The sequence below is a fragment of the Apium graveolens genome, chromosome 10, assembly GCF_009905375.1.
Source record: "Apium graveolens cultivar Ventura chromosome 10, ASM990537v1, whole genome shotgun sequence".
NCBI classification, from domain to species: domain Eukaryota; kingdom Viridiplantae; phylum Streptophyta; class Magnoliopsida; order Apiales; family Apiaceae; genus Apium; species Apium graveolens.
In genome coordinates, this window is record NC_133656.1 from 183615407 (window position 1) to 183642005 (window position 26599).

General features: G+C 32.2%; 6 protein-coding genes and 1 non-coding gene across 8 annotated transcripts; 5 read left to right on the plus strand and 2 right to left on the minus strand.

Moving 5' to 3' along the window:
* The first annotated feature begins 3688 nt into the window (after positions 1-3688).
* LOC141693945 (uncharacterized) lies at positions 3689-5512 on the plus strand. Its single transcript, XM_074499135.1, has one exon. The coding sequence runs from the start codon at positions 3745-3747 to the stop codon at positions 5110-5112; it is 1368 nt and encodes a 455-aa protein (XP_074355236.1). The 5' UTR covers positions 3689-3744; the 3' UTR covers positions 5113-5512.
* Positions 5513-6324: 812 nt separating this feature from the next.
* Positions 6325-10539, plus strand: LOC141689144 (ubiquitin-related modifier 1 homolog 2-like). The gene is made up of 4 exons (XM_074493328.1): positions 6325-6475; positions 7998-8073; positions 8195-8277; positions 10166-10539. Exons 1-4 carry the CDS (start codon positions 6453-6455, stop codon positions 10281-10283), a joined length of 300 nt encoding a protein of 99 aa, XP_074349429.1. The 5' UTR covers positions 6325-6452; the 3' UTR covers positions 10284-10539.
* Positions 10540-10831: 292 nt separating this feature from the next.
* On the minus strand, positions 10832-10912 carry TRNAL-AAG (transfer RNA leucine (anticodon AAG)). Its single transcript has one exon. It is a non-coding gene; the product is annotated as a tRNA-Leu (tRNA).
* Positions 10913-11023: 111 nt separating this feature from the next.
* On the plus strand, positions 11024-15811 carry LOC141693448 (thioredoxin-like 2, chloroplastic). Its single transcript, XM_074498548.1, has 4 exons — positions 11024-11435; positions 13278-13460; positions 14933-15097; positions 15443-15811. Exons 1-4 carry the CDS (start codon positions 11226-11228, stop codon positions 15572-15574), a joined length of 690 nt encoding a protein of 229 aa, XP_074354649.1. The 5' UTR covers positions 11024-11225; the 3' UTR covers positions 15575-15811.
* A 683-nt stretch (positions 15812-16494) lies between these two features.
* On the plus strand, positions 16495-19250 carry LOC141692480 (uncharacterized protein At4g29660). 2 transcript variants are annotated; one of them, XM_074497340.1, is made up of 3 exons: positions 16495-16634; positions 18553-18765; positions 18878-19250. In XM_074497340.1, the coding sequence occupies exons 2-3, from the start codon at positions 18583-18585 to the stop codon at positions 18977-18979; spliced, it is 285 nt and encodes a 94-aa protein (XP_074353441.1). In that variant the 5' UTR covers positions 16495-16634; positions 18553-18582; the 3' UTR covers positions 18980-19250. The 2 variants fall into 2 exon arrangements, with proteins under 2 accessions (XP_074353441.1, XP_074353442.1); XM_074497341.1 differs by having other exon boundaries at positions 16513-16634; positions 18539-18765.
* Positions 19251-19813: 563 nt separating this feature from the next.
* LOC141691423 (PRA1 family protein F2-like) lies at positions 19814-20416 on the plus strand. The gene has a single exon (XM_074496163.1). It carries the CDS (start codon positions 19814-19816, stop codon positions 20414-20416), a length of 603 nt encoding a protein of 200 aa, XP_074352264.1.
* A 2604-nt stretch (positions 20417-23020) lies between these two features.
* On the minus strand, positions 23021-26309 carry LOC141693227 (tetraspanin-2-like). Its single transcript, XM_074498242.1, has 2 exons — positions 25636-26309; positions 23021-23533 (listed from the first exon to the last, which is right to left on the minus strand). The coding sequence occupies exons 1-2, from the start codon at positions 26131-26133 to the stop codon at positions 23222-23224; spliced, it is 810 nt and encodes a 269-aa protein (XP_074354343.1). The 5' UTR covers positions 26134-26309; the 3' UTR covers positions 23021-23221.
* Positions 26310-26599: the final 290 nt, after the last annotated feature.

Below are 26599 nucleotides of genomic sequence, written 5' to 3' on the forward strand. Positions count from 1 at the left end.
CATATGGATATAGAGTATATTGTGATGAGTTATGTGCACGATATGTGAGAATCAGTACATACATCATCATCGAGGAAGATGAGATTCAAACCTTTGAAGTCACCTGTTGTGTTGTTGAATCCAGGCCACATCCTTGTCAAGCGTACTTTAATTCTCCAACTTTTCTTATCAGTTGTCAAAGAAGCAATACGACTGAAGCTAAAACCTTGCATTGTACATATATAAGCGAAAATATTTGTTATTGGGAGAATTTTTTGAATGTGAGTTGAAATATGCGTAGAACTCTTTATATAGGAAAAATATAGTGGTCGACATTAATTTATCATAAATTACATTGAGTAGATTATGCAATAATTACATTTTTGAAGATAGTATTTATTTCTGATTGGTTAAATCTGTTTTATGTCAAATATCATAGGATTACATAAATCGACTATAAGTGGTCAGAAACCAGAAATCTCTCAATTAATCAAATTGATTTGAGTTGATTATGGCGAGGCATTATATGTTTACAAATAAAAATTAGTTGTCAACATTAAGTACATGCAAAGATACAATCAAATTTGACAACTATATCGACTTTAATTACACACAAGATTGACATTAATCATATAATTGTATTTAATTATACCTAACACTTTAAATAAAGGCAATGATACAGTCAAATCTGGAGATTGAATAAATAATGCGCATGCTTATTTATACATGCATGATTTAAGCTAATGCATATTATGCCATTATCATAGCTAACTCGTTAACTATATGAAATAATACAATTAAATATAATTATTAAGTAAATCATGAGCGTGATTTATGATATATCAATTTTGAATTCTTTGTTTGTATTTGGTTGAAAATCAACGGAATATCACATTATTACATTAAATGAACTTAGAATGTCAAATTTTTATATTATTATAATTAATAAATTATAAATACTTATTTATTCTGGAAATATGATTTTAATCTATCTCATAATAGATGATAGAGATTTAAAAAAAATTGGTGAAATCCGAAATAGTTGATTTATAAATTATACATTTGTTAGTAATGAGAAAATCCGAAATTGTAGATTTGTAAATTAGAGATTTGTTGGTAATGGTAAAAAGTTCAAAAATGAAATGATTTGGTTAAATTTGTAAGTAATGTTTAAAGGTCAAAAAGGAAATATTTTTGAATTTGAATTTGAATTAATGATAAAAGTATAAATATTAATTAGAGTGATTTAAGGCTAACCCAAGTTGGTTAACATCATCATGGTTAAGTCTCTGAAAAAGGAAAGAATTTTGTGAATTTTTATTGGTCAAAATTGAAATGGTGGCTTTTGATTGGCTGAAAATTATGAAAAAATTTATGATTGGCTAACTATATGGTGTGGTAGACTCAACTTTTATAAAGAAAGATTTGTGATCTATTTGCGGACTAAATAACACATGTAAAAAGTGGGGGAAGATAATATGTACATGCCCTGGGAGCAAGTCAAAGAGATGCTTTAAAATATGTAATAAATCAAAATTTAGGGTAATTGATAAAAATTAGAGCTCCAAACATACCTTAAAATACCAGGACATCTCCCAAATGCCTTATTTTTAGGGCACCAAAATGCATGACCTATTTCATTTCTATCAATAAAAAATTTATTTCCCTCCTTTTTTACACATCTCTCCTCTCATCTCTGCTCTTCCCTCCAATTTTAATTCAAATATATTACTATTTTAATAATAAGGCATAACTGTAAGACAAATTGTTGGAACTCACTAGGACACCATTATTTATTATATTTATAAGGCATATATTAATATCTTGTTGAACTTACTCTAATGAATGAGTGGATATTTTTTTATTAATAATGAGATTATGATATTCTTGTGCACATATTTAACTTCCATCCCTTTTAATATTTAATGATTTCAAATTTAATAAAAAGGTGTGAATAATTTGGACCTATACAACATTTCAGCTCTCAAAAATGGGAAAAGATTAAAAGTATCAATTAGTATTTATAAGGCGGCGCGTGAATGTTATTATCTAAGTTATGTAACCGTAAACAAGATGAGCTTGTTGCAAATTTTTATATCATGTAAAATATTTAATTGAATATAATTTTATGTATGAACTTTTATGATATTATTTATAAAATTTAAATGTTTAAAGAAACTATTTGAAGTGACGGTTCGAATCATATTAAGAAAACCTAATTGAATTGATATTACAAATATAAGATTTGTTTAACATAAAAATTATATAGTCTGGTAACTAAAAATTTAAATACTAAGATATAATTCCAAAAATAAAATTTACAAAATTAAAACTCCCCCGATCTCTAATTATTTGTCGGGTTTTAACTATTTGGTAGTCAAACTGAGAGAAGCTATTTTCGAGATTCAACTAAAACTTGTTTGTATTTTATAAGTTACAAGTAAAAATATAAATGTAATTTTTAAACAATTATTACTAATAGGGTATTATTTTTTAATATTAGGAGGCTGGGAATGGTTCTGATAATTTTAAAATTTAAATCAAATTATAACCGGTTCATTTTAAGTATTAGTAGAGATATAGGTATCAATTTGATTTACATTTTTTTGGCATTTTTTATGTGAATATGATATTAAAATTCAACATTCCACATTTTTTCCCTTTAAATCGCTAATCACATATGTTGTTATATATAGCAGCCTTAAACAGTTCAGCTACGTTTAAAACACAAAACATCCATGCCGAGATATTTCTAAAATTGTATCTAATCCTGAATAGATTTTAAGCAGCCCCATTATAAACTATAAAATAAAATATATCATCATACAATTATTCAAGACCTGCCGATAGCAAAAAATCTTATTTTCCACATAAGGTTATTAATCATGCCCCACAAAATAATAATTAAAAGCAGTGATCTTGTTTTACAGCCAGCTACTTCGTAGGGAGGAAGCCTGCCACTCTTCCATAATGCTCACGGGCCATGGGAGCCCGGCGGATCTAGTTTGAGGTATCGGAGATCCGAGTGATGACAGATAACAGAGTTGTATGAAGCAGGAGCATGCATAGGATCGAACATATTAGGCTTGATCGTAGCAAATTTTACTACGTTCCTCTTTTATTTCATCACTGTCTTCAGCTATCTATGATCTTAATAATATCATTGCTTGCAGAATGTAACAAAAACTTAAAATGAGCATTCAATGCTGTTGTCTCTCTTTACTTTTGAGTTCCTATTTTTTCAATTTAAACCACACAAACACAGCTCATAGCTCACTCAATCCATCTACAACTAGTAGTAGAGTGCAGCATCAATTTGAGCAGATCTACCACAACTATTATTTTTGTGTATATTCTCGTCTTTTCTTGTAATTTTGTGTTATGACCTCGTTATCGCTGTCAGGGCTAATCAATTTTTGTAACATTCCGTACAACGAAACTTTTTTACCGTACATATAAAGATGGGCTTCCCCGTGTGTTCACGCCAAAAATCATACTATATACGTGCATAAACTTTCCGGGATATGGTATGTTACAACAACCGATTGCCCCTAACCCTCTATAATAACTTTAATTTGTTAATTTAGTTATACATAAAATCAAAGAAGAGCATGTTAATATAATTTGAGTGGATTAACATCAAAAACGTTACACGATGTTGACAGAAACCACCAAAACAACCACACTATATAACAACAAATGCATTTCTTGCGAAATTTCACACCACCTCGCTTCCTTGTTCACAAAGAACTCTACGTGTTTACCATGATGTCTCCTCATTTAACTTCACTCTCAACTCATCACCACCTTTTAAAAACCATGGTGAAATCATTTTCCATCATTGTCATCTCCTTTGCTACCTGCTTCACTCTCAGCGCAGCATCCTCCTCTTCCCCACAACTTCACCCTTCCAGATCACTACTACTTGCTCGTAATCAACCGAATAAACTTCCTCACCCGATTGTTATCTTGATTTCTTGTGATGGCTTTCGATTTGGCTACCAATACAAAACTCCTACCCCGAATATCCAACGTTTGATCAGTCAAGGGACAGAAGCCGAAACAGGGCTAATTCCCGTTTTTCCATCATTAACATTCCCAAATCATTACTCGATTGTCACTGGCTTGTATCCAGCTTATCATGGAATTGTTAATAATGCTTTCATTGATCCACAAAACGGTGATCGTTTTACTCAGGCAAGTCATGAAACCAAGTGGTGGCTTGGTGAGCCATTATGGCAGACTGTAGTGAATCATGGACTCAAAGCTTCTGCTTATTTTTGGCCTGGTTCCGAGGTACATAAAGGTTCTTGGACCTGTCCTTCGGAATTTTGTCAGAAATATAATGGATCTGTGACATTCGAGGAACGAGTTGATACACTTTTGAGTTATTTCGACTTGCCAAATAGTGAGATTCCTGCTCTTATGACATTATATCTTAGTGAACCGGATACTCAGGGTCACGTGTTTGGACCTGATCACCCTCGAGTAACTGAAGCTGTTGCAAGAATTGATAATATGGTGGGGAGAATGATTGCTGGTCTAGAGAAAAGAAAAATATTCGAAGATGTTCATTTGATCTTGGTTGGCGATCATGGAATGGTTGGCACATGTGATGAAAAAGTAATAGTTCTGAAAGAATTAGCTCCATGGATTGAAATTCCTGAAGATTGGATTAAGCTGTATACTCCAATACTTTCAATTAGGCCACCACCTAATGTTTCACCAGCTGATGTTGTCGCCAAGATGAACGAGGGATTGAACTCTGGAAAAGTTGAGAACGGACAGTATTTAAAAGTCTATCTGAAAGAGAATCTACCTAGTCGGATGCATTACTTCGACAGTGAACGGATCACCCCCATAATTGGATTAGCTGATGAAGGATATACAGTGGAGATAAACAAATCGGAAGCTAAAGAATGTGCAGGAGCACATGGGTTCGACAATGCATTATTCTCAATGAGGTCCATATTCATTGGTCATGGTCCTAGATTTGTCAAGGGAAGGAAAGTGCCTTCTTTCGAGAATGTTCAGATATATAATTTAGTTACATCGATCCTCAATATAAAGGGTGCACCTAACAATGGCACCTCATCGTTTCCTCAGACTGTTCTTAAGGCTCACCGATACTAAAATCTTCTAGTTTAAGGATTGTACCAATGCTCCGTTTGAACAATAAAGGAACTGTTTGTAATGTAAACAGTTGTCCAATCATGTTTGGTCAGAGAGATGAAACAAGAAGAAGAGATTAAGGATTTTTATATTTATCCGTGTTTGTTCTCCAGTTGCAGTAGTTCTTATGGCGTTGGTTTCCTGATCTCATAATTTGAGGTAGTAAACCAAAGTTTGTAATTTCTCAATGTATCTACTTTTTATATCACCACCTGATCTCCAACACATGGTTAATGGAATCGGTTAACCAAATTAACAATTTGCTTGTACGTAGTGAAAACGTCAATCACTCTAGGTGGGTAATTATTCCATCTCTGTACTCCTTGAGATTCCATATCATTTCCCATTCTCATATCCATTTCGAATTCTCATTAGTCATTCCCATCAACCATCCAAAAAGGACGCATAGTATCAACTTTGCCTATATGCATGCATCGGCCATATAACATATTCCCAGAAGAAGAAGAAAAAAATCATACAAGGCATTCATTCAATCTGCAGGCCATATTGTCACGTAACAGTTTACATCTTATAAATTACGACGTCAAGCTAGCATACACGATACAACATGACAGCAAGGCAAGCATTCAACTTAGAGAGAAGTCTCAGAATCATTGGCACTTGGTAAGAAGTCTGTCGTACAAATGACAAACTTGTTATTTTTAGGCTTAAAGGTGAGCTAGACTAGTGCTAGCTAGAACTAGTTGCTTGTTTCTCAAATCAAGGTTCTAACAGTGTTGAATGTTGATTGATGGACGACCGACCTTTAGCTTCATGTTTAATAAGGATGTAAATCTTACTTGCGAGTTGAACTGTGAAAAAACATAAATATATTTATTTAATTTAATTATTTATATTTAAAACAAATTCTAGTTTAATTAAATTTATGAAGCAAAATATTATTTCTTCTTGAACAAACTTCCATATCCTTTTTCTATTTTGATTTTTTTTACATTTATAAAATATATACTATTAATTAAATTATTCAAACCTTAATAATTTGAAAAAGAATATGAGTTATTTATTACTCATTATATAATTTTTTAATAAATTTTATTTATTCATTTTGCTTAAAATTTTATTTTACCAAAAGTCCGGTCGGAATTGAACTTTTTAAAATTGAAAATTTCCAAAATTCCAAGATTTCTTGATATTCCCATACTACCCCCAAAATATTCAGTTTTAAGCTTTACAATTCAACACGCAGTCCTTTCTCTTTGAAGCCAAGAAAAAAAACCTAATTAGGGTTTAAATCAAGAACATAAATTGGGGATTTCTTGAATTTAATCAATTTACTCAGCATGCAACTCACTCTCGAATTTGGGTAATTCTTTCTTCTATTCACTTGTATTAATTTTCAATAAAGCTTCAATCTTTATAGTCAATTTTCTTGTTTAATGTCAAGATTATAAATGTTTATTCATATACTGTTTTTTAAGATGTTTACTTTTTTCTGTTGGGGTTTTTTAAATTGTTTTGGTGATAAAATAAATCTGTTGAATTGAGTATTATATCTCCATTGGTTTTTGATGAGGTCTAGTTTAGCAGCTCAGTGGTTGTTATATATTGGTTGGATGAAACACTATACGCATTTGTAGTTATCTTATAAGCACCCGTTATCTGTTGCGTACTCCCTCCGTCCCAACCGGATGTACACGTGTTTGCACGTATTTCGAGGCTTTTATAAAATATAGTTTCATAATGTTTTTTTCAAATTTTGTTTTTTGAATAAAAGTTAACATAAAACTTTTATTTAAAAAAAATATTTTAAAAAATATTATGGAATTATACTTTAAACGAGTATTGAAAAGCGTGCCCAAAAGTGATGTATAGAATTTAATGGGACAGAGTGATTAACAAATTACTTATCAACTTCATTTCGATCAGGCAGTTTCTTGTGTTTGTAGCATATCAGTAATGATCATGTATCAAAGGTCTAACGAAGTGTCACGATTGGGGTATCCTTTCTGGTATTTGTGATTCACGTTTAAAAATCGTCAAAAGGATATGTGACAAACTTATTTAGTTTAGAATGCATAAGCTGCTAGAATCAAATTGGCTATCGATCATCACTAGTTCCATAAGCTACTAAAATTTATTTGAGATAGTAGCAACTAGCAAGAATTTAGTGATACTGAAGACTTGTTTATTGTAGCTCAACCAATCACGGAGGTAGAAATGACAGGTATAGAGAATTCAGTCTGCCAAACCATATTATTTGTACCCCTAAAACAAGAGCATTCCGAGACGAATTCTCCTCGGTAACCTTTTATGAGCTCACTATTTGTTTGTCCCAATTGGAAGTAGCGTTGGGGTATAGTGAGATGTACATGTAACTCACCGTTACTTCTATGAGTTCATTGGTAGTTTCCATGATAACTCCTGGCTTTTGGTTAAAATCTTAGACAGTTTAAACTTATTTCTGAAGGTGTTGAAAACTACTACGAAATTTTTAGACTTTTGGAAATTAGGTGAAGTTAGTGTTTAATTTTGCTGCTGGGGTTAAGTTATTACGATGGGTTGTATCTGAAAAACAGATAAGGGATGTTGCATAGAAAACAGATATTTGATAGATATTGCAAGGAAATTAGGCTTGATTTGCTAAGGCATGCTGCATATTTGGATCTTTATGCCTTGAGCTTAATTTTTTTATTTATTAATAATGCCTAAAGTATTCCAAAATGTGGAGCATCAATTACGAACTGACATGGAATTAAATGCGGTAATTTAGCATTTTTCACTGATCTTACCATGCGTTCTGCGGTATATGGTTGTATATATTCCACATCTTCTGTGTGATGAACATTGAATTAAATTGAATATTGTCTTCCGTTTCACTCTTGTAGAGGAGGATTGGAGCTTCTTTGCAACTCCGTGAAAATCCACAGTGTTAATGTTGACCAGAAAGCTGGAGAAGAGAAGGTATATTATTTATGGAAGATGCTTTTTTATCTATAACAAATGTATATTTTTCTTTTTTTTTTTTGCAGTCTATAGTTTATCTTCTGAATATCCTTGTTCATTGCCTTCCAATTTGATTCAGTTAACCATGAAAGACTTGTTAGCTTGGGTGCGTAAAAATTTGATCAAGGAGCGGCCTGAAATGTTTATGAAAGGAGATTCTGTGTAAGTAAGATCCTTCTCTGTTTAAATTTGAGGCAATGCCTAAAAGCACTTCAACAGTTGGTTAGGCAGTGTCATTTAAAAATTGAACAGAAACTTAAATGCTTTCCTCATTGTTATTTTTTTTTTGGGTTAAATCTCAAAATGGTCACTAAACTCAAGGCCACATATCAAAAAACAAATTGTAATTATGGGGACCTCATTTGCATCACTCTAGTTGTGAGTAATGAAAGTACCGTCAATCAAGGTGGTTGACCGTTAGTTATGGTTCATTGACTTGACGGAAATTGTTTTATTATTAACATCATTTACAGCTGAATTAACTTGTAACACCTCAGATGTCACGTGAAATCCAGATAAGCTAACCCAATATACTAACCCATATATACATACATACATACATACATACATACATATATTCACTACAAATTAAGTTTAAGCTCAGAAGATGATAAAAATTGTTTTCCCCAACTTTGGCCGGATAGGCAAACAAAGGAAATTCATGTTATCCCTGATTATGATGATCCGCTCCAGGATGAAACATCCATAAACAAGTGACGATTGTGGCCTGGCATATCTCAGATTTTTACAATTGTTATTATAAAAGCCAGAAGTCACAGTGAGCAACTTTAGGATGAATGCTAAATGTTTAATTTTGAGTTTGAATTTTTATTTTATTTTATTTTCATTTTTAGATTAAATTAAATGCACTTCTCATTTTTTTCAAACTTCATTAAAATATTTTAATTCTTTTCATAATTTATTTGACAATTTTATTGAATTTTTATAATAAAGTAAATGACTAAGATTTAAAATAAGAACTAAATGACTAATTTTTTATTATGTCTTTTAAAAAAAATTCGTATTAACATTAAAAAAAATTGAATGCTTCTAAGATAGTTATTATAATTTTCTATAAATTTTAAAAGAGATTTATATTTAAAAAATAAATCGTCTAATTTTAATTTAAAATTTAAACATTTTACTAATATAAAAAGAAAAGTTGTTTTATAATGATTCTATTAAGCAAAATTAATGTACAGTTTCAGAAAATTAGAACAAAGAAAGATTTTAGATTTTAAAACCAAGAAAATTGTTTGAAAAATTAAAAATTGTTTTGTATGGCAAACAATCATACAGGTGTTACAGGAGTTCCAGCTCTAACTTCCGTCAAGGGTCAACATATGTTCCGTCAAGTCAACTGTGCTATTAACGGGGTTATCATTACTCTATGCTTAAATGGTGCATATGAGTCTCCGACTCTAACTTCCGTCAAGGGTCAACATATGTTCCGTCAAGTCAACTGTGCTATTAACGGGGTTATCATTACTCTATGCTTAAATGGTGCATATGAGTCTCCGATAACTAGAGTGAGTTTTTTGATACATGGGCTTGACATCAATGACCACTTTGAGATTTAACCCTTTTTTTTTTTATGTCAAATGAGAACTTGCTTCTATAAGAAAGACATTCATCCCCAGTCTTAGCTTGTATAATTAGTTATTGCTTGTATAATTCTGTGTAAGTAAGACCCTTCTCTGTTTAAATTTGAGGCAATGCCTAAAAGCACTTCAGCAGTTGGTTAGGCAGTGTCATTTAAAAATTGAAGAGAAACTTAAATGCATTCCTCATTGTTACTTTTTCTTTTGATGTCAAACGAGAACGTGTTTCTATAAGGACATTCATCCCCAGCCTTGGCTTGTATAATTAGTTATTGCATAGAACAAATTTCCTTCAAATTTGAAGAGAAGTAAACAATGTCCAGTTTAAGGCCAACTGCAATTGTTAAAATAATGACGATATCCCTATTAGTTTGTGCACACACACTAGCAGACTTCCATGTGAGTGTGTATTGTGTAACAATGCTTATTTTTGTGTAATTCTTGCGCAGGAGGCCTGGTGTTCTAGTTCTTGTGAATGATTGCGATTGGGAACTAAGTGGTCAACTTGATACACCATTGGAAGAGAATGATGTGGTAGTGTTCATTTCAACATTGCACGGGGGCTGATATCAAGATATCAGATGTCTCTGTAACACTGTATTCACTAGGAATGTTGTATGACTTCTCAAAAAGGGATCGATGTTCTTCATCGTATACAGTGTACTCAAATATGTTTGTCAGAACCTTAAATGTAATACTGATGCGGCATTCTACTATGCAACAAGTTGTGTTGCATTTTTATTTAGAAGCTTTTGTCGAATTTGTACTATTATGGGCAACAAAGTGCTCGCCTGAAATGATCTACACATCTTTTTGACTCTTATATCTTATTTAGTAACTGTTTATGTGTCGAATCAAGTATTAAAAATACCAAATGAAGATGATAATCTACCTCAAATGAAACTATATATAAATCTATATAATAATACCAACTGAAACTGACATAGTACATCAATACTTGTAAATCAAGCTAGCTAAAGAACTATACTGCATATTGTGGTCTCGGATATGATGGTAAGGCAAGTATGCTACAAAAACCAACCAAAGACAAAAATGAAACTGAAAGGGGATTGCAAAAGGTCAATAACAAAAATGTGAAATAAAAATAAAAAGAATGTTGACAGTGGGATTCGAACCCACGCCCTTTCGGACCAGAACCTTAATCTGGCGCCTTAGACCAACTCGGCCATATCAACATGTTTAGAAAAACCCAATTTTTTATATTTAAACTAAAGCAATATCTGCATCAAGATTCTTTATTTTCGTCTGTATCAAAACAGATTCATCAACGATTCATATGAATCATATCCATATATCCTCAAAGCCAACCAAACTTGAAACTTAAAACAACATAAGTACATACATATACTTACATACAAGTTCTGTCTGTATATAATCCATTCCATTAATGGATTATTACAAAACATATATAATCAAGAAAACATAAAGTGTTTTGTATGGTTCACACTTCATACACTACTATAAATATTGATTTAATTTCTGTGTTCAATGGCTGATGTGATTAGATTATCTTATAATTCACTGAGATTTTCATCTTCTTGTTCTTTACTAACATCTTTGAATTCTCTTCATCCAAATACCAACCAAAGATTGTTCAAGAAAATTGTTAATGTTGCTGTTAATTCTTCTAATTCTTCAGCTTTCGAGTTTGTTCCTCGATTATCGATAATTCCCAGGAAGGATTTGCCATCTTTTAAGGTAAAGGTTTCACCTTTATGCATTTTTTGTTGTTAAAAATGTATGTATTGTTGCAATTTTAGTGTAGTTTGGGTGTTAAGGGTAAAGGGGTTTAGGGGAAATGAATTCTTGAATTATTTGTCGAGTTTTAAATTGGAGACAATTAAATGTCTAAATGAATTTGGTAGCTGTGCTTGGCTTGATTATGTAATGCATGTATGTAAGTTATGTGATTTCAGGGCCTAAAAGCTCCGTTGGAACTTTAAAAAATTTATTGAAGTGATTATGTTACTCTAATATCTGTAGTCGACTTTTTGGTGATGGTGTTGTAATGTTGTCTGGCTAACTCAGTGTTATTGGTGAGGTTTGTGGTGTTCGTTATGGTAGGTAAAGGGAATTGTCTGTTTCAGTTTAGCTAGATGCTATCAACCTGTGAGATTTCGACCTTGCAACATTTAATTGGTGGCTTGATAAAAAATTGAAAAGTATGTCAGACAAATGTCTTGATGGGTGCTAGTATTATTGCAAGAAATGTAGGTGTAATATCAATTTACAGGCACAGATCTATGTAAAAGCACGTAATTGGTGTTTAAGCTCACACCTTTTGGACTCTTTCCATCCTACATAAGTTCCTAGGTTGATGTGTTATTGTTCTCCTCCTTTTGGTGTGCTGGCTGGCATGCATGCTAATTCCTATAATTTTTTTTTGGTATTGTTATGAAAATATAGCTTGGTTTCGATAATGTTGAACAATATATTGTCCTTTTGGTTTATCTCATTGAAGAGTCCTATACACCTCATTGGCATCTTATGTTGGGACACACAAACACTTTTATTAGTATTAAACCTTCTGTTTAGCTCTATTTTGACTCTTTTTAAATCGAGAAAGTCTTACATATTTTGTCAATTGTCATGTATTTTGGGGTTTTCCAGATGTGTTCAGTGACCAGATACTTTAAATTATAAATCCTTCCGCCATCACCTTTTTTTGCAACGATTTCTCTTTTAAGGAATACCTCATTGCCATTCACCTGCGAAGTTGCTTTTCCACTACAATATCCAAATTACAGTTGGACTTATGCACTCTGTAGTTGTGTACATCACAACATTTCATTTATGTGCTACTCAGTTTTCAACCACAATTTTACACTCTTTTGAATTTTAATTTATGTGCCTTAAATACCAGATGTAGTTACAGCACCCTTGAAGGACATTTTAGATAATGACGTTAAGAAGTAGCACTTTTTCTCTAAAGTTATGCATCCTTAGCAATGAAGTAAGACGGAGATTTTTTTTATGACTCTTTAATATGTCCAATTTTCAGTTTTTTAGCTCGTGAGACACTTGAAATTGATTTAGGCTATGTAATTGATAAGTAAACCATGCTGTTATACATTTTCTTTTTATGCATTTTGTGACAGGTGTTGATTTTTAATTAAAAGTACTTAAATATGGTTTCTTATAGGACTGATTGCTGTCACATAATTATTTCTGATATATCTGGTTGTTGACTCATTAAAGACTTTAGTATTCATCCATATGTAATGGAATAGTAAACCAACCTGCTAGATGTTTGTCTGTGTATATTTTAATAGTGTTGGTTTTCGTTCATAAAAAACTAGGGCTTATGTATAATTTCTTGTGGGACGTATCACTTTTGTATGATTATTTACAATTCTCTAGTACCCGAGTCCTCATAACTCCTTTTAATCAATTAATATAAATTTTGGGATGTTATTGGGGTGAATCTGTACTTAAGCGTCCTAATACCTGCATTATCAATTATTTATTATTTATTATGATTTAATGGTTACATATGTGACTCCTATTAAATTTACTGCCCTCGTGGATAATGCACTTTAGGTACAAGCAACTATTGCTGAAACTGATCAGCCAAAATGGTGGGAGAAAACTGCAGGACCAAACATGATTGACATCCATTCTACACAAGACTTTTTGAATGCTTTGAGTCAGGCTGGAGAAAGACTAGTTATTGTTGAATTTTATGGCACCTGGTGTGGTTCTTGTAGAGCACTATTTCCAAAGGTAGCTATTATTTAATCAGCTTTCTAAGTTTCAGGTTATCATGTAGACATCTGTCACACATTTCTATTAAGTTTAACTCTTTTGAATCAATACCCCGTTCCGTCATATCTGTTTCTTTGTGGCAATTTTCCTCTAGAATTGGTTTGATCATGATAAATAGATCCTACTCGTTCGTTCACACATTATGGAACTAATATCTGTAGAAGTGTATATACTGTGTATTTGCACGATGGGGAGAGAAAAGTTCATTTACACTGTAGATAGAGAAAGCCGAGAGAGTAGTGGAATGAATATATAGATGCTGTTTAGTGTGTATGTTCCCTTACAATATATTTTACACATTAAAATGTGTCTGTAAATGTGGAATGATGGAAGCCAACAGATATTAACTAATTTTTGTTAATTAACTGATTTAAAGTATTGCTTTTAGTCCCAATTCGAAAGCAAGAATATGAGTCACTCAGTTAATTTCAATTATTGATTACAACTTGCTCTTTGTTTGCAATTGTTAAATTTAAAGGATATAGCATATTTTTTGTATAAATTTTAAGATTAACTATTATAGTCTATTTCTGGGTCGTCACTGTGTGCAAGTGCAAATTTTTAAAGTTCCAGTTAAACATATTAAACAGAATTTATGCCGGTGTATCCTATACAAAACTTACTATCTGTGAATATTAGAAGTCAATAGCACAAGACTCGCTTTGAGGATATAGGTGTACTACAGTTAGGGACCTCAAATGCAGCCTGTTCTAATTATGCAGTAATCCTCGAATTCCTTTGCTACTACTTTACTGCTGCAATACATTAAAATATTCCGTTTCTGTATGATGTATGTGTCAGCACAAAAATGGTCAATGACATGTACAATAGATGCTATGAAGAGCAAGTTAAAAACTGAGGAAGCATGAGATGATGTACTGCTGCGGTATGGGATACGGTTTTCCATGTTAAGGACGATATGCGGTTTTTCATGTCAAGCAAAATTCTATATTTTTTCACTCATATTTTATGCACCAAAAGCTCAGACATACGGATTCATTTCAATCTTTGAAGCAGTGATATACACACATGTTAAGAATCACACTGATCGTATACTTTATTAACATTCTATCAGCTATTACGTTAGATCCTGATCGAATAAGACACGTCTATCACCATTATCTCCTTGCTTCCACTCAGTAACAAGAGATTCACTTGTACACACACCACTTGAAGAAACTTTTGTTTAGTGTTTTCAAGATTATCAAATCTGAAATATGTACATGTTCACTGAAGTATTATTGTAGCAGACCTCTTGCATTTATGTTTTGCCTATAGTATTATGTTGTGCACAATTAGGATACAATGCAGCTAACCTTACCAGATCCACACATTAGGAGTTGAATCTTTATTTTATAATGATGTTTCTGCTTCTTATTGTTGGTGATTTAAAGCTGTTATCTGATGTCATCTAGTATTGAATTTGCTAGCTCTGCAGAACGGCCCAAGAACATCCTGAAATCATGTTCTTAAAAGTCAATTTCGATGAGAACAAGCCAATGTGTAAAAACTTGAATGTGAGGGTGCTTCCGTTTTTTCACTTTTACCGTGGAGCCGATGGACAGCTTGAGGCATTTTCCTGTTCACTTGCCAAAGTAAGTAACTTATGTTCTTTAATCCTGTCAGTTCCTTTCACCTCTATTTAATATTTACGAATTATACATATTGATATTTAAAGGCTTGAAAACCAAGTTTCACTTTTGTTTCTATAGAGAAGAGCGTGTCAGTTTGGAAGTCCATTCAATTTTTCTGTTATAGCTTAGGATAAGATGGAGAGCTAATCAACCAGCATGTTGCTTATAAAAAATTTACCCAAAATTTTAAAATAAAAATCAGGGATATTAACTAGCATTTAACTGATTTTGTTTTGTATTATCTTTTATGGTACATAAGAAGAGCCAAATATAATACTATCTAATTCAATGAAAACCATATTTTAGTTTCAAAAGATCAAGGACGCTATCCAGATGCACAATACAGAGCGCTGCAGCATTGGACCACCTAAAGGTGTTGGAGATCTTAATCTCGAAGCTGTTTCTGCTCCAAAGGATAAACAAGCAGGCTCTTCTTGAAAGTAGAATATTCTTGATTTAAGTATCTGTCTATAATTTGTATCCCTAGTTTTTACTGTCACAGTTACAATGAGAGGGGGCTATATTTATTTTTAATGTATATTTGTAGTTTCTGAAGGAAAGAATAGCAAGCAGGAGTGTTTATGAGCCTTTTGCATTTCTGACTTGGAACTTTTTTATAAATTATGTGCTTGGTACAGAAAACAGGTCATGTGATTAACCAGACTTTTTTCTTTATCTTGCTGAATGCTTTGGCTTATAAACTTTTTATCACCTTAACCTAAGCACAAAACAGTGAACACAATCTGTATATATACAATTTAGCATTTCTAATTAAAAAAATGGGGAGGCATGTCAAATTATAAATTTATAGTTTGACATTTCCAGATGGATGCATCATGCATGTACTATTATGTAATCAAATCTTTTGCAACACTATCAGTTTAGTACTAAAAATATGGAAATCAGTTAATTTAAATGTTGTAGTTCGTGGTTTGTGAAGATGCGTTGTTAGGTGGTGCATTTATTTTAATTATTTTTGAGAGGGGGCCTAAAATTATATTATGAGAAAAAAGTGTTTATACAAAATTTACTTAATATACTTTCATAAAAATACAAATTAATGTTTGTATAAATTGCTCTTTAATAAATAAAATTATAAATTATTCCTTTATGGTAAAATGTTTATAAATTAACGTTCGTATAGACAAATAAATCTAATTATTTAAAGAATAAATCATAAAAAGTTTGCAATGAAAATTAATACAAATATAACCAAATTTGACTATAATTTTAAAAAAAACATGAAAAATTATTTTGGAAACGGGTTACAAATAATTTTAAAAAATAAAACAGTTGTAATTACATAAAAGATATATTACATTTTTTGCTAATTTCTAAATTTTATTTTCTTGAAAACCAAACATAAGCACATTCTATCACTCAAATATTAATTATTCCACAAACATTATTCCCACATAGGCATAGCCCATCATTACTCTTTTCCAGAAGGAGCTGTTTGAACACTTAAAGCAGCACCGTCACTCGCCGGCGCCGACAGGTATTCCGGCGTGTCTTTTATTTCTATATAATTTTTATTTATTTACACTTTTTCTTTGCTATAAATAAACTTAAAATTAAGTTGTAAACCAGTTAAATGATTTCTTGGTGCTAAAATTTGACGGGTTGATAAAATTTATCATTTTTATGATTGTGATTATGTTGAAACTCTCAAATCTTAGTTGTATGTATAGACCATTGTATGTTTTAGCTGTATGGAATTTATGTGTTTGATTAGGATGGAGTGTAGCATTTATGCAGGCCATATGTTTGTAAAAATGTGAACTTTCTTGGGTTTATTAGAGATATTGGATTGGTCTTGAGTGGGAGTGATTAATGTTAGTTTTCGACATTTGGGTTTGTGAGTGTGAACAAAAGGGTAGGGAAATCGAATTTTAGTGAAGAATTTTCATCAAGATTGGTTCTTTTTTCTATATCAAGTAGTATAACATGTGTAGGATTAGATGTTGGAGATTTATTGCAAATTAAGATGCCATGGAGAACTTTAAGTGTCCTCTCTTTACCGTAGGCGCGAAAGTGTTTGAGTATTTTTTATCAGCTTGAAATGCTGGATAGTGTTTCGTAATCTGAGTTTGATAGAATTGTGGACGATTCATTTTGGTAAATCCTTCTTTGAGTATCTAAAAGAATTTGAGCCTAGCTTTGTTGTAGGTTTTTAGCATATACTTGCAAGTTTTGGAACACCACTACTGAAGTCTTTTTAATGGGAAAAGTGTTTGTGGGTATGATTGATAAGTATTTGCACACTCCCGAAGTTTTCTTGTGATGTCAATAAAATTTGGAGAAACTATGTCTAGGAAATCCCTCTTAAACCTTATATTTGAAGTGTCTAGCATTGTTGCTCTCTTGTCATTCAAACCCTCTTCACACTCCTCTGTAAAGCCCTATATTTTCTGCACAAGATTTTTTCCATCATTGCCAAATTATATATCAGTCGCTGAATCTCACCAACTATGAAAGATTGAACACTGATTCATAAGTGCGTCATGGTTTTCTTTAAGCTAGGGCAATATGTCCAACCCACAAACTGTGGGTTTGTAATGCGCCCTCGGCTGCAAAATTACAGGGTTTTAGTTTGATATGAGGAAAAATGCATTGATGCAGATAAATGACTAGGGAGCATATTTAAATATTTGGTATAGCCGTATAGGTATAATTCTGAATAGGCCAGATTGTCATACTTTTCATTGAATGAGAGGATATTTTCTGTTCCAACTTGGAGGTATATTTGTTGACATCTCCTTTAAATCAGTAGTAGCTAGTTGGCCTAATTCATTGCAAGAATTCGCAAGAGACTGCAGTATAACTAGAGTTTCTGGTGAAACTGAGTCGAATAGCTATGAACTGTAGTATGGTCAAATCCTCTTGGAATGCATAGTTATTCGTTCAATGAGAACGTAGATTGAGATGTAGGGATATTTTGAAGAGTTTATAGTGCTTACCCTTTTTGGCACCTTGCTTGTGGCAGTGATTTAGTTACTAAAACGTTATACGAGGATTTATCCATGTGTTCTAGCACGTGCTATGGCTTGCCCTTGTGGCTGGACATGCCATATCTGTCTGAAGTGTTAGATAAAGTGCTACGAGAATAGTTATGTTATGCAGTCCTAGGAGAACTACATATCATGTACTGATATACTCGTTGTTTTAGACTGTATATTGTTCTTGCAAGTATACTATAGGCATTTATGTGGAAAAGAACTGAAACCTTCAGCATGTAAAGATGCATTTCCTACTAAGGTTCATTCACAGGAAGACGTAAGCATACCGACTTGTAGATTTTCACAATTCTGATATGTGTCTATTATAATTACATTACCTGTATTTTTGGACTTTGTATTTGTTAAAAAAATACATTTCTTATTATCATAATTTGAACTATAGTGTACTTTTTGCAGTGCACTCAGTGAACACAGAGGCCCGTGAAGATGTCGAGCTATCTTTGGAGGAGATATGCAGATCATGTATACTCAAAATGGGAGAAGACTATCCTCTGGGACATGATTGATCCATATCGGCGACCAAAAACATTTACCCCTCTTGTCACTATCTACATCTGTGCCTTTTACACTGGGGTCATTGGTGCAGCAATTACTGAACAACTTTACAAGGTAAATTTACCAGGAGCTCATGTTCTTAGGATTCCGTGAACTGCTTATTTATTAAATCAGAGGTCATCTGTGCCTTTTTTCGTTCTTACTGTAATTCCGCAAATCTGAGCAGGAAAAGTACTGGGAAGAACACCCTGGTGAAGCAGTGCCAATAATGAAGCCAAAGTTCTATGGAGGCCCATGGAGGATATTTAGAGGGGAAGTTCCCAAGTAATGAAGCTCTTGTACAACTAGTTATCATGATAGGACTTCATGTGACCTGAGGAGGTGCTTTCTTATATGAAAAGCTCGAGAAGCGAATAAGAAAGTGGTAGTACATATTAATCAATCATAACCTTTATACTTCTGTCATATTGATGCATAGACTGAGTAGATATTCCCTTTAATTTTCCCTATTGAATATGATTGTTGTCTTGCATTTGCATCAAAATGTGAACATCAGTATGTTTTAATTTAACAAATAAAATCGTATTATGGACTCTTAATCGGAGCTCAAACTATTTTCATTTTTAAATCAATGCTAGGGGTGATTTGCACATCCCACATAGGCAATTTATGTCTATATTTAAGGCTTTGATTTTTTTTTTGTTGAAATATTTTTTTCTGGTATTCTAAAACCAAAGGATTCCTGACTGGTAGTTTCAGAGTAATTGGCCCTTTTTATTTCTAGATTATTTCTTTTTCGTTTTCCCCCAATCAATTTGTTGTAGTATTATTGTTGCAACTTGCAATGCTTTTGGAACAGGCAACACGTGGTTGCATAATGTAAGCAACTTCACTTTTAATACACAGAGACAGAGTTATGCTATACACGTATAGATCCCTATTTTAATATGGAATTGTTATTTCCTCCGCCAAATATTTGAAAGTTATTAAATTTCTTGTTATTTCTTGGCTTTAAATTCGAAAGGTGTGACACTTGATCTGATCTGTTATACTGTGTCAAATCCCCCAAAATAGCATCCCTGCCCCTGTTCTCATTGTTTCTTTCTTCCCCTTCTTTGCATTCCCCATATTTCTCTCTTCAAACATCTTGGAAAATCTTAGAATGACAAGCTATGGCACAATACCAACTTCTACACTACCACAAGAACATGCACTCTTCTCATCATCAACCGAACAGTTTGTTACGCAAGCAAAAGAACGGATCAAATCAGGCCTTGGCAGTCGTCGTGCATGGCATCAAGTTTTAATCCCTCCCACCATTCCCGATAGCTTCAACGAGGTTCTCGACCGAATCACAACAAACTTCTCCTACTTCTACATCAACTACGCCATCATCACCCTTCTGGTTCTGTTTCTTAGCCTTTTATGGCACCCGGGCACCCTCGTTGTACTGGTATTCATGATATCTGTATGGTTGTTTCTCTATATTTTACGGGAACGTCCTATGGTTGTTTATGGCCAAGAAGTAGATGATCTTGTGGTGCTGATTGGGCTTTGTGGTGTCACTATTCTTATGTTAATCTTAACGCATGCTACGTATAATCTAGCTGTTGGGGTGGGGAGCGGATTGCTGCTAGTTCTGATTCATTCTGTATTAAGAGGGACCGATGATCTGTATATCGTGAAAAATGAAGTGCCTGCTGCTGGTAGCTCAACAGCATTGCCTGCTGCTGGTAGCTCCACAGCATTAAGACAGGCTGTTTAATTTGTAGAATTAGATGTTCAAGGTGTTCAGAAAGTGATTATTTTTGAGGAATTGTATGCTTTGTTTTTGGGATAAGTCATAGTCTCACTTTCGAGTTTTTAAAACGTTAGTGATTTAGGCCCGATTATCTGTTAGATGACCAGCTCTCCAAAAGCCGAACTTCAAAACTCGCAATTCAAATCAATAGATGACCAATCTTTTAATTTTTGATCTCCGGGCTATCAGAAACTGGTTGGAATGATGAAAACAGATGAATTTGTTAGAATCATGCGCTGGCTGAATAATAATGTCGGTACATTTAAAAAATGGTGTCAATCTAAAGTACGAGACTGTAATCTCTAATTGTTGTGATCCAAAAATCCAAATTTGAATCACATTTAAATACTGATCCAAATTTTGACTAACTCCAATAATGTGATCCAAATTTCTAATCCAAATTACTTTTTACATATAATAATATATAAAAATATTATATTAAGCGATTTTATCTTAAATTTATCATTTAATTATTATTAACAATTTATATAACATTTCATAAATTAATTAAATCAAAAAAAATTAATACACATAAAAATATTAAAATTATGCACTTAATTCACGAAAAACACATTTATTGCAATAATTAATATATAAAATATCATTGATACACATTATTTTTCCGAATTAGTATATTCTTCCCCAAATGCTCAATTAATGCATCTCTAAGTGCAATACGTGCCTCTTTATTTTTATTTTTAAATTTTAATGGAATTATGTTTTCTTATTATTTTAAGTTTAATTTATAAAATAAATTTTATTAACTATTAATTATATTCTGTTATTAATTATATAATTAAATAATCAAAAATCAAGTCAACATCTTATAAACTACAAATAACAAAACCATTATTTTATATTAAATCAAGTGATCCAAATTTGGATAATGAACAGTAGTGATCCAAATTTGGATCAATGAACAGTAGTGATCTAATCACTGATCCAAATTTGGATCACTGTTGAAATGGAATTTGAGATAATCTGTCCCAAATTTGAATTTTTGGATCGCTGTTGGATTTGTTCTAAGGCTTTTTATTTGATGTTTGATGATCGTACTTGATGAATAGTTGGATAATTGAAACCACTTGGCAGATTAAAATGATTTTCCAAATTAATTCAAAACCATCGAATCGGAAAACAAAAGCAACATATCCCAAAAAAGCAAGAGGTTTTTTAAAATAATTTTTTATTTTTTTTGAAAAAAATTGTGTGTTTTATAATTTTAAATTTGTAAATGTATTATTTTCATTTTTTTACAAAATTGAGATTGTAATCTCGAATGTAACAAGAGGGAACTTCGAATTAATCAAAATAAGTTTCAGTTATTTTCTAGATTACATACAATAAGTTATATATTAGGTTAGTTTTGTTAGCAAACTGTATTTTTACAAATATATTTAGAATATAGTAAAATTGTAAAAATATAATATTAAGAAATTAGTATTTTTAATAATTTTTTTGTTTTGCAATTTATCCTTCTTCCTTCAATTACTATATTTTTGGGTAATTTTATGTTAGTCACTTATTTCACGACCTAACAAGCAACATGACCTAACAAGCAACATACACATCAAATTTTGTTTAATCACTTAGCAATACCATTAACAACAATATAAAAACACTTACCAATACCATTAACAACAATATAGAAAATATGATATCACGACACCAATGAATATAAGTTAAATGTCCATTAGAATTAAGTTATCAATTTGACTCCTCTCATAATTTTGATATATTTATATATGTTTTAACTAATAATATAACTAATCAAAAATTTATGGTATATCATCATTAATAAGTTGGTATTGATAAAAACAGGAACAAATAATTTGTTGGCCTCGTATTGTCCACGAAGCAAACGATGTGCCTCAGAAACTTTTTAACAGTTTGCTTATATAAGAAAACTATAAAAAAATAAAATTAGCTTTTCTTTTTCATTACAGTTTCATGGTCTTTTACGCCAATTGGCTAGAACATCCCTCTAAGGAACCGGGGTCGCGAGTTCAAATCCCTGAGGACCAACTTTTTATATTTCATTGTTTTCAAATACCTGTACATGATGTACGCAATGACGGGCTACATATATATGATTTTTGTTTATACCACTTATCATTATAACATTTATTTTTTTATTTTTTTAAAAAATCATGTCAACAAATAAGTTACATAATTTAAATAGGTTACTTGACTCTTCTCACAATTTTTATATAGTTTATATATGTCCGTTTTAACTCAACGTCAATTTTGATCATACTTTTAATATTAATAAAATAATTTATAATTTCTACAAATAAAAATATAGAAATATTAGAAAAAATTGTGAATCACGTCATTAATAAGTTAATATCGATAAAACGCTGAACAAATAATTTGTGACCTCGTGTTTGAATAATTAAATCCATCAAGCAAAACATTTGTCTGGTGAAACTTTTTGACAGTTTCCATTTACGGAAAACAGTAAAAAAAAATACATAAATATTTTTCACTGATTGGCACATGTTTTAAAGGGTAAAAGCCAGAAGAGCAAAACGATGAGGAATTATATGCATCATCTAACATATAATCTGCACAAGGAATAACGAATCTAACATATACCATAGCTGGAAAAGGTTTAAAGCTGCAACTCATCTACAATCTTTTCCATTTAATCTAAATGGAAGATTCGGAACGAAACGTAAAATATGCACATTAGTAAAGAAGAAACAGAACCAAAATCATCTTTTTGCCTAGTGAGTAGTGGGGGTGTGTGTGTGTTCTGGAATCATTTTATGTCCAGCCTTGTTTGTACCGGTTAAAAAGATCTTCAGTTTGTGCATTCTTGTATGCGCAGCACGCGATTAAGTAAACCCATATCAGAACAACCACGGCTATTATCACGATTACATTGGCCTTTTTCCATTCCTTTCTTACATTTCCAAGTAGCCCAGCTTTGCAAGAATCACAATTGTAACACAGTTGGTTAGGTTCATTGTTCCATAGAGAGCAATCTGCATCTGAGACCGGGTTCCCCGGGTTCACCCACGTTATGGGGCTCACATACTGGTATGCGCACACAGTTGGAGGTTTGCAACATCCTGACTGCATGCATGTAAGAATCACAGTTAGCTAGAAACAAAACAGGCAATTAAACGAATACATTTTTATGAACATGACCATCCAAAAACGGCCTACTAAATCAAGTTGTTGCTCGCTTGCCTTCTATCTCGAGGTAATCATCAAATAACGTTTATAATAACTAAAGTACTACTCCAAGTGGCACACACTAGAACAACGATACATTCTTTAAGCACAACTTTATATATGTTACATCCTCATGGCCTAGTGAAATGTAGTGTAACAAAGAAATGACATAACACCTAATCTGTCACTGATAGTTGTTCCATTATGCACATTGCTGTATATAAAAAATCTAGCAACTGACAAGGTTAGGATCAAACTTATTTTGAGTCCAATAAAAGAAAAGAAATTTGGACTTTATAACAGAAAGACCCACCAATGAAATCACACATTTTTCAAGAGAAATGCAAATTAACCACATTTGTAGGTGCTCTAGAGAATTTATTGTCATCCAAAAATGTTTTATGAATGCTAACATTGACCACACGAAAAGTAGAACTAAAAATTCAATTAAATAAAAGCAAGAATGACAATAATGAAACATATGAATGGTGTTTGGTATGAAATTGACAGCAGTGAGCCAACAGGTCCTCATGGTAGGTCCCTTAAGTATCTTGTTTACTCACCAACATGTAGTGGTCCTATTATGAAGCTTTGGATTTATATATCACAGAACGATCCTAGAAACTGCTGAGCAGAACCTCCTTGTAACACTTAACAAAGTCAATCTGAGTGAGAGTACAGAATCTTATTCTACTGGCAAATTGATCAATTTTCCAGTTGTGCAGGCATAGTTTATTATTACCATTTCAAAATTCCTGCTTAGAATACGATACTGTCTGATTAAGCGTACAATTATAACAATTACACGCTAGAAGCTTAGTCGGCCAATCAGCTCTGCACTGATTCCTTACCTTCAGCCTAGCAGATACTTATCCTCTTAAGTTACAAAAGCTCGATAATTCAAGTATTAGCCTAGGCATGACCAGTAATTATATAAATTTATGTAAACGGCTTTTTCTAAAACAATTATTTTGTTCTCCTTACTGCACTAGTAATTAGTTGTGTACAATTAAATGGCTTACAATTGAGTACGATTGGATAACTCAAGTGGTTAAGAGTTTATCCATTCTTATCCTAGGCAGCTTTCTTTAGGTTTCGTGAAATCAGGTCTCAATTCAGAAAATTGGAAACCAGATAGAGGAATTCTTGAATCCTCAAATTCAATTCTCAGTACAATTAATCACATACACAAATTCATAAATTGTAATTAAATGAAATCGAAAACCACATAAAAGAAATTACCTGAATAGGAGATAGATGAGCAGCATAAAACTGCTCAGCAGAAGCATACTTCTGATTCAACTTTGTACAAACTTTAGAATCAGAAATACAATCTCTTAGGTTATTTTCTAGATTACATACAATAAGTTATATATTAGGTTAGTTTTGTTAGCAAACTGTATTTTTACAAATATATTTAGAATATAGTAAAATTGTAAAAATATAATATTAAGAAATTAGTATTTTTAATAATTTTTCAAAAAACAAAAGCAATTTATCCTTCTTCCTTCAAATACTATATTTTTGGGTAATTTTATGTTAGTCACTTATTTCACGACCTAACAAGTAACATATACATCAAATTATGTTTAATCACTTACCAATACCATTAACAACAATATAGAAAATATGATATCACGACACCAATGAATATAAGTTAAATGTCCATTAGAATTAAGTTATCAATTTGACTCCTCTCATAATTTTGATATATTTATATATGTTTTAACTAATAATATAACTAGTAATTAGTTGTGTACAATTAAATGGCTTACAATTGAGTACGATTGGATAGCTCAAGTGGTTAAGAGTTTATTCATTCTTATCCTAGGCAGCTTTCTTTAGGTTTCGTGAAATCATGTCTCAATTCAGAAAATTGGAAACCAGATAGAGGAATTCTTGATTCCTCAACTCTGTATCAATTCTCAATATAAATAATCACATACTTAAATTCATAAATTGTAATTAAATGAAATCGAAAACGACATAAAAGAAATTACCTGAATAGGAGATAGATGAGCAGCATAAAACTGCTCAGCAGAAGCATACTTCTGATTCAACTTTGTACAAACTTTAGAATCAGAAATACAATCTCTTATACTCTTCCAATTATCAGAATTAGTAACATGATTCCTCAACCAATCCGAATACCCCGAAAGTCGATAATCACTATAACCACGGCCTGGAACAACATAAGAACCCGAAGGACGAGCCACAACAAAAGCGAGCACAAGAAGAATAATAAGTGTGACTATAAGAAATGCCATAGCAAACAGAAAGAAAGCAAGCAAGCCCTGTTTGTTCCAGTAAGCACCGACAAAGCCCGATAAGGTGACAAGAAAAAAGAGGATGCCAATGAAAATAACAGGAAAACGTAGCCAGTTGATGCACTGGTTGTCCTGGTTTGAAGCTAGCCATATTCCAGCTGAGATTATGGGGATGGAACACATAAGTGCTATGAAGTTGAGGATTGCTATTAAGTTGTTGCTTACTGCCATGTTTGAGCTGTCAAGTTAAGGATTGATACTAAGTTTAGGACTGGTTTAGTGTGAAATAATGAACGGTGGGTTTGGTCATTGGTGTATGAGGAGAAGGTGATGTTTGAAGTTTTAACTTCTGTTTTGGGGAGTTTCATGCTTTTGTCACACTTTTGTTTCCTATCTATGTGCTGTACAGTTGTGGATTTACATACCTTGTTTTCTTGAAATTACATGTTACTCTAGTTTTATTTATTTATTTATTTATTGTTTTGCTAGCTTTTTCTAATCAAAGTAAAGTGTGTTACGTATAGAGTAGCGTGGTAAACGGGGAACAAGTTGCATTCGAATTCTCGATTTTATTTGGAAAAAAAGAAGAGAAAATCATTGGTTTGTGGCTTAAATAGGATTAAAACTTAAAAAAGTTGAGTTTGGCGTATTCGAATTCTTTCTTCTATATATTAGATTATAGGATTTGTACTTTTAA